This window comes from Staurois parvus, unplaced genomic scaffold (assembly GCF_062004578.1).
Source record: "Staurois parvus isolate SC_StPar_1 unplaced genomic scaffold, SC_StPar_1.0 ptg003235l, whole genome shotgun sequence".
Lineage (NCBI taxonomy): Eukaryota > Metazoa > Chordata > Amphibia > Anura > Ranidae > Staurois > Staurois parvus.
Window position 1 is genome coordinate 67,501 of NW_028321031.1, and position 13,619 is coordinate 81,119.

A 13,619-nucleotide genomic window follows, 5' to 3' on the forward strand; every position below is an offset into this window, starting at 1 on the left:
TGTGAGGATGGCCCCTTGGTGTACCCCGTGAGGATGGCCCCTTGGTGTACCCCGTGAGGATGGCCCCTTGGGCGGGCCCCGTGAGGATGGCCCCTTGGGCGGGCCCCGTGAGGATGGCCCCTTGGGCGGGCCCCGTGAGGATGGCCCCTTGGGCGGGCCCCGTGAGGATGGCCCCTTGGGCGGGCCCCGTGAGGATGGCCCCTTGGGCGGGCCCCGTGAGAATGGCCCCTTGGGCGGGCCCCGTGAGAATGGCCCCTTGGGCGGGCCCCGTGAGAATGGCCCCTTGGGCGGGCCCCGTGAGAATGGCCCCTTGGGCGGGCCCCGTGAGAATGGCCCCTTGGGCGGGCCCCGTGAGAATGGCCCCTTGGGCGGGCCCCGTGAGAATGGCCCCTTGGGCGGGCCCCGTGAGAATGGCCCCTTGGGCGGGCCCCGTGAGAATGGCCCCTTGGGCGGGCCCCGTGAGAATGGCCCCTTGGGCGGGCCCCATGAGAATGGCCCCTTGGGCGGGCCCCATGAGAATGGCCCCTTGAGAATGGACATTTCCTTTTCTTTCTGCTAGAATTTTTTGTGTTTTTTCTTTATCTTTCTGTTAATGGCTGGTAAATTCATTCTTGGTATTGGAAATCCTTGAAGTCTCTCCAGCCAGTCAGAGAACGTAGGCTTTACCAGTTCACAAAGTAAACTGGTGCTCTCCCTGCAACAACCCCGCATTCCCTGCACTTCTGTCTGAGATTTTCTCCAGCTTCTGTGTGACACCATCACACAGTCGGCGGTAAAAACTTGGCAGAGGTTCCGGTACTTCTCCAGTCTATCCATCACAAACAAGCAGAACATTTGTCTGAAGTTCAGATTACTAGATGGTGGTCTCTGTGCTTCCAGGATCAGGCCTTACTCAGCAATGCCGTCCAGAGCTTAACCACCTGCAGCCGTGAAGGCAAGGACCTCGATCCAGAGGTGTTCCAGAGATTGGTCATTACCGCTCGCTCAATCGCCATCATGCGTCCGAACAACCTCGTCCACTACACAGATTCCAAACTCCCCGCGGGGGAAATGGGTAAGTCTTGTTCAGGCCATCTTCCTTTTATAGAACTTTTGGGTGACTTTTTTCTGGCGCTTTCATTCTGGATTTCTCCACAGAGTGCATTGAAGAAGCAAAGGAGCCCCCGAAGTGCAGAGAGGAGGAAAGTTACACGTTCATCAACCAGCTGGTCAATCAGTTCTGGAAGCTGCACGCATCTAAACCCAAAAATGCATTCCTGGCCCCTGCGTGCCTCCCTGGTAGGTCATCGTACGTTCCCTTCTGTATCACAATGCCTCCTAGCATTGGCTCTTGATTCACCCACATTTTGTCCCCCGTAGGCCTCACCCATGTAGAAGCCACAGTCAATGCGCTGGTGGACATCATCCATGGATACTGTACCTGTGAGCTGGACTGTATTAACCTGGCTTCCCGGGTTTACATGCAGATGTTGCTGTGCCCGGTAAGTGTGCAAAGAATTTGGGATCTTATAAACGTGAATCGTTGTCCAAAAAAATTCCTAGAAAACCTGTTAAAAATCACTAAAAGTCCCACTTTCACCCTTTTTGAAAGTATAAATCAATCATAATACAAAACCTCCTTCGTGTCCATACAATTATTGCATAAAAAAACAAAAATAAAGCCCATCGATCTTTTCTTCCAATTTAAAACTCGCCAAATAAATCCAGTAAGTGCTGCGTACCTGAAAATGAAAGAAAACTCAATAGTGTATTATCCTCACAAAATAAATTCATCAATAATCCCAAAATGAAGTATACCAAAAAACGGTTTTCATAAATTTCATGCAAAACGCATAAATCGTGAAACACGTGAAAGTTCACGTTGGACGTTGCCCGAGAACCAGAAGTGGCGGAGCGGCCATTTTAACTGTGGTAATACTGTTTGGCGTTCCTGGAAGCTGCTTGTGGTGGAGTCCTGCGATCTTTTATGCTGTTTTATTGGCATTTTTATGTAAGCCTATTTTATTAAAGCGTGAAGTTATTTATCTCAAACATACTGAACTATTTGGATCTGTTTCTCTCTCTATGAATGGTTTTAGAGTACTAAGGAGGCAAGAGTACTGAAAAGAGGATTGGGGGATCAAAAGGTACCCATGAGGTTCCAGTAGATCTGTATCCATACACCACCTTGGATTTATTTAAAAAGGCTGGTTTATTACTTTGGGTAAGGGTATGCAATTCAGCCACCTTGGATGTGTACACTGAGTGTTCATTAACCACTTCCAGTCCGGACACTTTCACCCCCTTCCTGTCCAGGGCAATTTTCAGCTTTCAGCGCTATCACACTTTGAATGACAATTGCGCGGTCATGCAACACTGTACCCAAATTCATTTTTTACCATTTTTTTGAGACAGATAAAGCTTTATTTTGGTGGTATTTATTCACCGCTGGGATTTTTTTTTTTTTTTGCTATGTAAATGAAAAAGTCCAAAAATTTTGAACAAGTGTTTTTTTTATAAAATTTTGCAAACGAATAATATTTCACCATAAATCTTTGCCAAAATGTATTCCGTTATCTTTTTAGTAAAAAAACAAAATTAGTTTATAACCAATTTTTAGTTTTTTACATTTTTATTTTATTTTTTTATATTATTGTTTTTTATTTTTTACATACTGTCACCCTAGCAGTAGTGTTACCATGGTGACACTGTACTACTTGTGGGGGGTGATGAAGATTTTTGTTTTTACACTGATTGCTTTTACACCCATATAGGATGTAAAAGCAATCATTTCTCCTTCTCTCTGGCTGCATTCCTGCACTCATTGAGAAGTACTGAGTGAGCTGTGATTGGTCACAGCTTGTCACATGGTACAAGGCTGTTGTGAATAGCCCTGTACCATGTGACCTCTGTGATCATTCACAGATTTCACAAGTAGTAAGCAATGATGTCACAAGTGACATCTTGCTTACTACTTTGCATGTGATCACTGATTGGCCAATCAGTGATCACATGATCGGGACCTCGTACAGAGGTCCCGTCCGACGATCGGTGTTCTACTGTGTCCGGAGGACACAGCGGGCACCGGATCGCGGTGCTGCGCGCTCCCAGGGAGCACGCACAAGCAGGGTGCGTGGAGGCCGTTTATAAACACCCACCCGCCCTGTACTGCCACCGTCCGGCCGTTTATATGCAACGGCCGGTCGGGAAGTGGTTAATTATTATATAGTATTATTACACAGAGTGGATCGCTATCACGTGTTTTCACGGTTCATCGCGTGTTTTGACGATCTATGCGTGTTGCATAGAAGTTATGAAAAAATGTTTTGGTATAAATAATTTTGGGATTATTGATAGACAATTGAGTACTGACGTGATATTTTTTTTATTTGCACTAACATACAATTTTGAGGACAAGCTTTCGGGGAATGTCCCCTTCTTCAGGTCCAAGCAGGACTTATCACAAAGTTGTAGCAGAATGTTAGAAGAGATGTGGGGATGCAACTACCTCAACAGTTCCAGCTTCCACCCCCAACACACGAAACGTGCCATCATACACAGGTGATACCACCAAATATGTTCTGACCCAAGAGACCGAGATAAACATCGCGGGACACTAGCAGACTCCTTCAAGCCCACATCTCTTCTAACATTCTGCTACAACTTTGTGATCAGTACTGCTTAGACCTGAAGAAGGGGACATTCCTCGAAAGCTTGTCCTCAAAATTGTATGTTAGTGCAAATAAAAAAAGTATCACGGACAGTACTCAATTGTCTGTCGCAAATGCACTAATACGGCTACAATCACCTCAAGCAAAAGGGATTATTGAGGAATTTATTTTGTGAGGATAATGCACTATTGAGTTTTCTTTCATTTTGAGGTACGCAGCACTTAATGGATTTATACGGCGAGTTTTAAATTGGAAGAAAAGATCTATGGGCTTCATTTTTGGGTTTTTATGCAATAATTGTATGGACACGAAGGAGGTTTTTTATTATGAAAGAATTTGGGATGTCGTGTGTTTCTCCAAGTATTCCTGATTTACTCCCACTTAACCACTTGCCGCCCAGCCACTGCATATAAACGGTGGCAGGGCGGCACTCATAGGCAAAAGCACGTTTTAAAACGGCTGCCTTCAAAACAGGTAGGGGGCGCACGCCCGCCCTACCTGTCCCGCGGGTGTCAGCAGCGGGTGCCAGCCGCCGGGTCACGGCCGGTTTTTACCGGCCGTTTTCCCGCGATTGACGGTGATCGCTGACACAGAGCAGGGCTGCATTGTTTACACACAGCCCTGTTCTGTGTCAGTTCTCTGACAGCTTGTGAGAAGCTGCAGAGTTTCTCTCCCTAGATCAGCCCCCCCCCCTCCAGTACACACCCCCGTCCCATAGTAAAACACTCCCCTTAAACAGCAAATTTTAAAAATGTTAACCCCTTCCTCCCCAGTGACATTAGTACAGTTTCAGTGTTATTTTTTCACTGATCACTGTATTGGTTTCACTGGGGATGTCAGTGACCCCTGGTCAGTTCTCCCCCCCCCCCCCCGTGTCAAAATGTCCGCCGCAGTCCCGCCATATGTCGCTGATTGCCGCCATATGTCGCTGATTGCCGCCATATGTCGCTGATTGCCGCCATATGTCGCTGATCGGCGCCATTATTAGTATAAATAAAAATTCCAGTATTTTTCCCACCATTTGTAACCGCTATAACTTTCACGTAAACCAATTAATTTACACGTATTGGGATTTTTTTGAGCAAAGACATGTCGCAGAATGCATTTTGGCAGAAATTTATGACTAAATTTGATTTTTGCATTTTTTTTTTTACTGGACATGTTTTATAGCAAAAAGTCCAAAATATTGTTTTTTTTCCTCAAAATTATCAGCCTTTTTTTTTATAGCGCAAAAAATAAAAACCGCACAGGCGATCAAATACCACCGAAAGCTCAATTTGTGGGGAAAAAAAGGATGTAAATTTCATGTATGTACCTTATTGCATGACCGCGCAATTGTCCGTTAAACTAGCGCAGCGCTGTATAGCAGAAAAATGGCGTAAATTGCAGTATCTCTCCCATAGTTTGTAGACGCTATAACTTCACACAAAGCAATCAATATACACTTATTGGGATTTTCTTTACCAAAAACATGGAGCAGAATACATTTTGGCCTAAATTTATAACCAACTTTGAGTTTACTATATATTTTTTATAGCTGAAAGTAAAAAATATTGTGTTTCTTCAAAATTTTTGGCCTTTTTTTGTTTATAGCGTGAAAAATAAAAAGCGCACAGGTGATCAAATTACACCGAAAGAAAGCTCTATTTGTGTGAAAAAAAGGACGTAAATTTCGTTTGGGTGCAGCATTGCATGACCGCGCAATTATCAGTCGAATTAGTGCAGCGCCGAGTAGCAAAAAGAGGCGTGGTCATTAAGGGGGGTAAATCCCCAGGAGGGCGAGGGGTTAACCTGTAAGTGCCGTAAAAGTTTGTAGAGGATTTGCAAACATTTTTCAGTATTGACTGATCCAGCAAACAGTGCAAGTAGCAAAGTGCTAAAGTACAGCGAACCCAAAAACAGCCAGAGTTCCCTTTGCATACACTTGACCAGCGCAAGACCATTATGATTGGCTTTGTGAGGTTACATGGGATTCCGGCACAATTCTTCGATGCCGAACTTAATAAAGTGAATGACGAACGTTAAGGGTTCACTCCAGAAACCTGCCTTCCATGCTTGCTTCCCACACCGCTTTCTAAACACACTGCACTTGCGATTTTAGGCGACAGTCAGTGCACGCAAGTTGCAGTGCATTTGACCGCAGCGGATAGCATGGTATTTCTGTTCCAGTCGCAGTGTGTTTTTTAATCGCCTCCCACACGCCATATAAGGAAATGACGGGCGCAAGGCGGTTCTCTCGTTCTGGGAGGACGTCCTATGACATCCTCCCACTATAACCGCACGTGCGCTGCTCCGGGTGCGCACAGCGCAGCGATTGGTGGTGCGCCATGTCCCTCGGACACCACGGATCACCGATCAATGAAAAGAGCCGAAGGCGTCAGCTCGGTCATGTGATCAGCTGTGTCCAATCGCATGTAAGGAAATGCCGGTTATCAGCATTTCTCTCCTCACGAGCTGTCACGCTGACAGAGGAGAGGAGAGCCGGCAATTGGCCTTCCTCAGAGGGGACATGTTCACTGATTTACACAGAGGTTTGCTATTGGGGGTGTAGAGCCAGGACCGCTGGCAGGGGTCCCAAAAAAGAGGATTTGGGCTGCTCTGTGCACAACCATTACACAGAGCAGGTAAGTATGACATGTTTTGTTTTTATTTTATAATTACAACCTTTAGAATCACTTTAACTGCAGCAGAGAAGAACCAGGACTTCCGCCCTGCCAAACAATGGTTTATATTGTATGTCAGAGCTGTGTAAATCTCAGGACTGGATGTACAGAAATATCCGATCTTTTGGCAGGTAAATCTGTTCTGATATGTATTCCATATTTTTGTTTTTAGTGGTTTGCCCAGTGTTCAGCTTTAAACAATTCGAATGTTTTTTTTTTGTTTTTCAGTTCACGCTGACTAGTCTGTGTTTGGTCTTCATGTATATCTGTTCATTTCTAGGACCCTGCAGTGAGCTTCTCGTGCAAGCAGGCTCTAATCCGCGTCCTGCGCCCTCGAAATAAACGCCGCCACGTTACTCTCCCTTCCTCTCCACGCAGCAACACCCCCATGGGTAAGGGCAGCTCCTCTAATTGTTTGTCTCCAGCTTATCGTTGCATTCAGTAGGCTTTCTTTAGCATCTGAGAAATGCATTATGGGAATCAGACCTTTCAATGAATGTTGTGGTATTGCTGTGAGATTAGACCTTTTTGTCAAGCTGGCTACAAATTGCGCTGTCTAGGTCCAAAAACAAAAGGGTGCCAGTTACTAAATGTTTATTGTTCAGTCTTTGTAGATAGTTGTTCTCCACATCCCAACAACCTTCTGTACATTTCTGTATGTGTCATTGCTTGTTGTCCCCGCTAGTCTTGTCTGGGCAGCCATGTTGTGCTAGCTGAAGTCCCTGCATCCTCCTGTCTACCTGAAATGACGAGGTGTCCACCCAGACCCCAGTACATCATGGTTTTGATTCTCTCTAGGTTGGAAAGCTTGGTTTCCTTCAGGGGTGGCTGTAATTAGGATGCCTCCGCCATACAAGGACCTCTTTAACCGTGAGCACTTGGGTTTCTCTCACCCTTGGCTAGAAAGGGTCTCCTTTTATTGTGGTGGTCCTGGTGATGTGACATGCAGGCAGCCAGATTGGTTAGTCGGGTGCCGGAGGAACGCAGCTTTTGATTGCCTGCCTCTCTCCCCAGGTGACAAGGATGACGACGACGACGATGAAGCCGAGGATAAAATGCAGACGTCTGTCATTCAGAACGGAGATCACATCAGGCAGCCAAGCCAGGAACATAACGAGGTCGACCACGGGGATTTTGAGATGGTGGTGAGAATTGTGTGTACTGGCTGAGCACTGCTAACAATTTTTATCACGGCAGCAAAGACGTCACCAGGAAGAAATAACATTGTTTGATTTGTTGTCCTGCCAGTCGGAGTCGATGGTTCTGGAGAGCGCAGACAGCGTGAATAACGGAAACCCTTCGCCGCTGGAGGCTCTGTTGGCGGGAGCGGAAGGCTTCCCACCCATGCTGGACATCCCACCTGATGCCGATGATGAGACTATGGTGGAATTGGCAATTGCTCTCAGTCTGCAACAAGACCAGCAAGGTAGGTCGCCCTTCTGGTGCAGGTTCTTGTGATGTATGTTCAGGTAGAGCTAGTGGTACCTGTTCCTGCCGCTGGGCACGTCGCAGCTGGGCCCGTCTCAGCCGGGCGCCTGCCGCCGGGCCCGTCTCAGCCGGGCCCGTCTCAGCCGGGCCCGTCTCAGCCGGGCCCGTCTCAGCCGGGCCCGTCTCAGCCGGGCCCGTCTCAGCCGGGCCCGTCTCAGCCGGGCCCGTCTCAGCCGGGCCCGTCTCAGCCGGGCCCGTCTCAGCCGGGCCCGTCTCAGCCGGGCCCGTCTCAGCCGGGCCCGTCTCAGCCGGGCCCGTCTCAGCCGGGCCCGTCTCAGCCGGGCCCGTCGCAGCCGGGCCCGTCGCAGCCGGGCCCCTGCCGCTGGGCCCGTCGCAGCCGGGCCCCTGCCGCTGGGCCCGTCGCAGCCGGGCGCCTGCCGCTGGGCCCGTCGCAGCCGGGCGCCTGCCGCTGGGCCCGTCGCAGCCGGGCGCCTGCCGCTGGGCCCGTCTCAGCCATAGCCGCCACCTGCTGCGTATACGTATGTGCTCCAGCACAGCAGGCCCGCACTGTAGCAGTAAAGCTAGCGGGCTGCAAGTGATTGGTGGGAAAACTGAGTGGAAGACCACAGATGTCAATGCAGGATCCTTCAGGAGATGTAACACACATTTAGGTGTCCGGTCTCCTCCACCAGTACCTGTTATGATGGCATGCGCAGCAATGCGAGGGCTCCTTTGCATTCCAGTTAACACCGGGACATCTATGCTGTCGGTATCTGATTATTCCCAACCAGAACTAGAATTCCTTCATTGCATTTGGAAAACTCTCCTGCGTGGTTTTTGTACATCTCTGTTCATGGCAGATAACCAATCATTTGTCTCCTAGGAAGCAGCAGCAGTGCTTTGGGGCTCCAGAGTTTGGGACTGTCGGGACAGGCCCCCAGCTCTTCGTCCTTAGATGCCGGAACCTTGTCTGACACCACGGCATCAGGTAACTGAGGAACCCCCCTGATTCTTGGCACTTCTGAAATCTTAACAGCATGGGTAATGAGAAGCGGTGGCTGTGTGTGTGCTGATCAGTGTCAGGGCCAGAAGCTTTCGGCTGGGGTCTGCGGGTCGCTTTGCTTTTAACCCGGTTGCTTTGTTGGGGTGGGGGCGGGGTGTTGTGTTTCGCTGGCTCGGTAGTCAGAGACTGTGTTTTTACCTGTAACAGCTCTCCTCATGCTTCTAGCTCCAGCGTCAGACGATGAAGGAAGCACGGCCGCAACCGACGGTTCCACACTGCGCACCTCCCCAGCAGATCACGGAGGCAGCGTGGGTTCGGAGAGCGGGGGCAGTGCCGTGGACTCGGTGGCTGGTGAGCATAGTGGTACGTGTGTCATGTTCGGGGTTTAGAGAGCAGAGATAGATCGGCATTACATTTTAAATATACCTCAGTCATTCATGTCAGCAGCAAAGTGTCATTTATGTCTAGCAGTCTAAAAAGGCACTTCCAGACTCCTGTGCAATCCGGGAAAACGTATACTTCGTGCATTTCTTACATTTTTTTTTTATTAAAATGAAATCCGGCCAAATCTAGCAGACTTCTCAGAGGGCTCTGAGAATGTGAACTGCCTGGGTGTCATGGCCAACCTTCAGTGTTTCACTGACCTGTCTGAAGGTTGGCCATGACACCCAGGTAGTTCAAATTCTCTGTGTTTCACTGACCTGTCTGAAGGTTGGCCATGACATCAGGTAGTTCACATTCTCCGTGTTTCACTGACATGTCTGAAGGTTGGCCATGACACCCAGGTAGTTCACATTCTCCGTGTTTCACTGACCTGCTGAAGGTTGGCCATGACACCCAGGTAGTTCACATTCTCTGTGTTTCACTGACCTGTCTGAAGGTTGGCCATGACACCCAGGTAGTTCCCATTCTCAGTGTTTCACTGACCTGTCTGAAGGTTGGCCATGACACCCAGGTAGTTCACATTCTCCGTGTTTCACTGACCTGTCTGAAGGTTGGCCATGACATCAGGTAGTTCACATTCTCCGTGTTTCACTGACCTGCTGAAGGTTGGCCATGACATCAGGTAGTTCACATTCTCCGTGTTTCACTGACATGTCTGAAGGTTGGCCATGACACCCAGGTAGTTCACATTCTCCGTGTTTCACTGACCTGTCTGAAGGTTGGCCATGACATCAGGTAGTTCACATTCTCCGTGTTTCACTGACCTGTCTGAAGGTTGGCCATGACACCCAGGTAGTTCAAATTCTCAGTGTTTCACTGACCTGTCTGAAGGTTGGCCATGACACCCAGGTAGTTCACATTCTCCGTGTTTCACTGACCTGTCTGAAGGTTGGCCATGACATCAGGTAGTTCACATTCTCCGTGTTTCACTGACATGTCTGAAGGTTGGCCATGACACCCAGGTAGTTCACATTCTCCGTGTTTCACTGACCTGTCTGAAGGTTGGCCATGACACCCAGGTAGTTCACATTCTCCGTGTTTCACTGACCTGCTGAAGGTTGGCCATGACATCAGGTAGTTCACATTCTCCGTGTTTCACTGACATGTCTGAAGGTTGGCCATGACACCCAGGTAGTTCACATTCTCCGTGTTTCACTGACCTGCTGAAGGTTGGCCATGACACCCAGGTAGTTCACATTCTCTGTGTTTCACGGACCTGTCTGAAGGTTGGCCATGACACCCAGGTAGTTCCCATTCTCAGTGTTTCACTGACCTGTCTGAAGGTTGGCCATGACATCAGGTAGTTCACATTCTCCGTGTTTCACTGACCTGTCTGAAGGTTGGCCATGACACCCAGGTAGATCACATTCTCCGTGTTTCACTGACCTGTCTGAAGGTTGGCCATGACACCCAGGTAGATCACATTCTCAGTGTTTCACTGACCTGTCTGAAGGTTGGCCATGACATCAGGTAGTTCACATTCTCCATGTTTCACTGACCTGTCTGAAGGTTGGCCATGACACCCAGGTAGTTCACATTCTGTGTTTCACTGACATGTCTGAAGGTTGGCCATGACACCCAGGTAGTTTGCATTCTCCGTGTTTCACTCGCCTGTCTGAAGGTTGACCATGACACCCAGGTAGTTCACATTCTCCGTGTTTCACTGACATGTCTGAAGGTTGGCCATGACATCCAGGTAGTTCACATTCTCCGTGTTTCACTGACCTGTCTGAAGGTTGGCCATGACACCCAGGTAGTTCACATTCTCCGTGTTTTACTGACCTGGAAGAAGCCTACAAATGGGGGATTCTGATTTTAGTCTAGTATGCCGCCTTTCGGCGCTGTGAAGCCTTATTGCAAATTTAAAGGACATTTTAAGCTGCAGCTTAATGTAGCATGAAAGTGTCAGTCCTGGAAGCCATTGTGCCTGCAGTGGTCTCTGGGCTTTCCTGCAATCCTGACACCATAAAATGGGTACACTTTAGGTAGGTAGGTTCACTGTGTTGTCCCTTTTTGTCCACAGTGTCTACATGTTGTTACTGTACAGAGAAGGTCCCTCGGCACAACCATTGCTGAGCGTCTTGTCTGCCTTTTTAGTTTCAGGACGGAGCAGTGCCTACGGGGACACCACAGTGGAAGGTCATCCTACAGGGCCCGGCAGCATCAGTTCCAGCACCGGAGCAATCAGCACTACAACTGGACAGCATGAAGGAGAAGGTTCGGAAGGAGAGGGGGAGAATGAAGGCGATGTTCACACCAGCAACAGGTCTGTAAATTCTTCATACTGTCAGTATATTTAGACTTTCAGAGGCATCTCGATAAAGCAGTCGATGTGACTCTGCAGATTCTGGAGGTGGGATATAAAAGGCGGCCCTTAAAGGAGAAATTCACCTTTTTGATAAAAAAAATATAACAAATGCACATCACAATCGCACCCCGTTCATACGAACCGATGCGGGGGTGTAAACAACACATCGACATCGGTCCGCGAAACACAGTGCGACGTGCAGAATCGGATCGCATAGGTGTGAATACCCATGCGATTCGATTCTATTATGGACTAAAAAAGGGTCCTGGTGCGAATAGAGCCAAACAAAATATACAGCTCCAATTGCACCGCACACAAATCGCATTTGATTTGTACAGAAATGCGGTGCGGTTCCTGTGCGAATCACATGGGATTTACCTCATCGCTGTAGTGTGAACCTAGACTCGCTGTCCTATCACAGGCTGGGGGAGGGACAAGACCTATAAGTGTTAATAATAAACTGCAGCTTAGATAAGTCAGGTCTGGGGGGGGGGGGTGTACAGTTCCTTGGTGTACCTCCTATAGCAGAGCTCATCTCCTGATGTTTCCTTTGAGAGGAGGACTCCAATGTGTCTGTAAGCTGACGATCAGTCACTTGTATCTACTCTTACATCCCACTTCTAGACTTCACATGGTCCGTCTCATGCTCCTAGAACGTCTTCTTCAATCCATGCCCAGCCTGCGAACTGTCGGTGGTGTCCGCGCCATCCCATACATGCAGGTAAGGAGGGGCCATTGGTTGCCCTGTCAGCAGCTTGCCTTGTACAGGGTGCCTTTCCATGTGACTGGACACTGTACTGTTTCCCCAGGTGGTTCTGATGTTGACTGCCGATCTGGACGGGGAAGATGAGAAGGATAAAGGGGCGCTGGATAACCTGCTGTCCCAACTCATTGCTGAGCTTGGATTGGACAAAAAGGTAAAAAAAAAAAAAAAAGCGGTAATGACTGAAATCCAGTTCTTGATTTGCATGAATGCTGGAGTTACATTGCAATCTGTTTATCCCAGGATGTCTCCAGAAAGAACGAGCGCACCCCTCTGAACGAAGTCCATCTCGTGGTCATGAGGCTGCTCAGCGTCTTTATGTCTAGAACAAAATCCGGCTCCAAGTCTTCCATCTGTGAGGTGAGCAAACTTCCATTGTACGGGTGCAGGCTGCTGTAAGGGTATGAAGGGCTGAATTCTCAGTGAATGCTGAGGGGTCTCTGAGGGGCTTTTATTCCCTCACAAGTAACAGGTAAATTGTGCAGTTGAAGGTGACAAAGTTTTGAAGCTGGTCGATGTATTTGTGTATTAACACCTATATGTTCCCTCTTCTTTGTGTCCGCAGTCCTCCTCTCTGATATCCAGTGCCACCGCCACTGCATTGCTGAGCTCTGGCGCTGTGGATTACTGCCTCCATGTTCTCAAATCTCTGCTGGATTATTGGAAGAGCCAGCAGAGCGACGAGGAACCTGTGGCCTCCAGTCAGCTCCTGAAACCTCACACCACATCGTCCCCGCCTGACATGAGTCCATTCTTCCTCCGGCAATATGTCAAGGTAAGTGCAAAGAGATTTCAGAGCACCTAATATTATTATTATACAGGATTTATGGCACCAACAGTTTGCTCAGCGCTTTACAATATAACGGGAGACAATACAGTTCAATACAACAGGGTTAGGCGGGCCTGATCCTTGGAGCTTACAATCTAGGAGGCCTATCACAAATAACTGTGTCATCTTTGTTTTCAATTTGTTTTGTTTTTCCATATTGCACTAGAGACAAGGGGAATCGGATATAGTAAAACTATAGGCTATAAAACAAAACAAAAAAAAAACACATGAAGCATCACAATTAAAGGCAACTACTTACCATCTAAACTGAAGCTTTCTTCAATTTATAAATACATGGTGACCATAACATTAAAGCGGAGTTCCACTCACACTGTCAAAAAATAAAAGTCAGCAGCTACAAAAACTGTAGATGCTGACTTTTGAAAAAAAAAAACAGCCACTTGCCTGTCCCACAATCCCGTGGTGTCCTCTCCGCAGCCCGTTTCACCAGCCGTCTGTTGTTCCAGGCGCCGGCATCTTTAGTGTGGGCACCCGGCTGTGACAGCTTGCGGCTTCACAGCCGGGTGCCCA

At 48.3% G+C, this 13,619-nt stretch overlaps 1 protein-coding gene across 1 annotated transcript in view; it reads left to right on the top strand.

The window, feature by feature from the left end:
• The window catches only part of UBR4 (ubiquitin protein ligase E3 component n-recognin 4), a gene marked incomplete at its 3' end in the record, with an annotated part of 105,291 nt that overhangs the window by 67,494 nt on the left and 24,178 nt on the right, over window positions 1–13,619 (top strand). Inside the window, exons 49-62 of the mRNA XM_089667389.1 lie at window positions 880–1,054; window positions 1,138–1,278; window positions 1,360–1,481; window positions 6,594–6,705; window positions 7,112–7,183; window positions 7,328–7,467; window positions 7,562–7,739; window positions 8,625–8,729; window positions 8,970–9,095; window positions 11,286–11,454; window positions 12,121–12,217; window positions 12,306–12,413; window positions 12,503–12,619; window positions 12,825–13,034. Of these exons, the coding sequence (XP_089523515.1) occupies window positions 880–1,054; window positions 1,138–1,278; window positions 1,360–1,481; window positions 6,594–6,705; window positions 7,112–7,183; window positions 7,328–7,467; window positions 7,562–7,739; window positions 8,625–8,729; window positions 8,970–9,095; window positions 11,286–11,454; window positions 12,121–12,217; window positions 12,306–12,413; window positions 12,503–12,619; window positions 12,825–13,034 (1,872 nt within the window). The remainder of the gene's footprint in view (window positions 1–879; window positions 1,055–1,137; window positions 1,279–1,359; window positions 1,482–6,593; window positions 6,706–7,111; window positions 7,184–7,327; window positions 7,468–7,561; window positions 7,740–8,624; window positions 8,730–8,969; window positions 9,096–11,285; window positions 11,455–12,120; window positions 12,218–12,305; window positions 12,414–12,502; window positions 12,620–12,824; window positions 13,035–13,619) is intronic.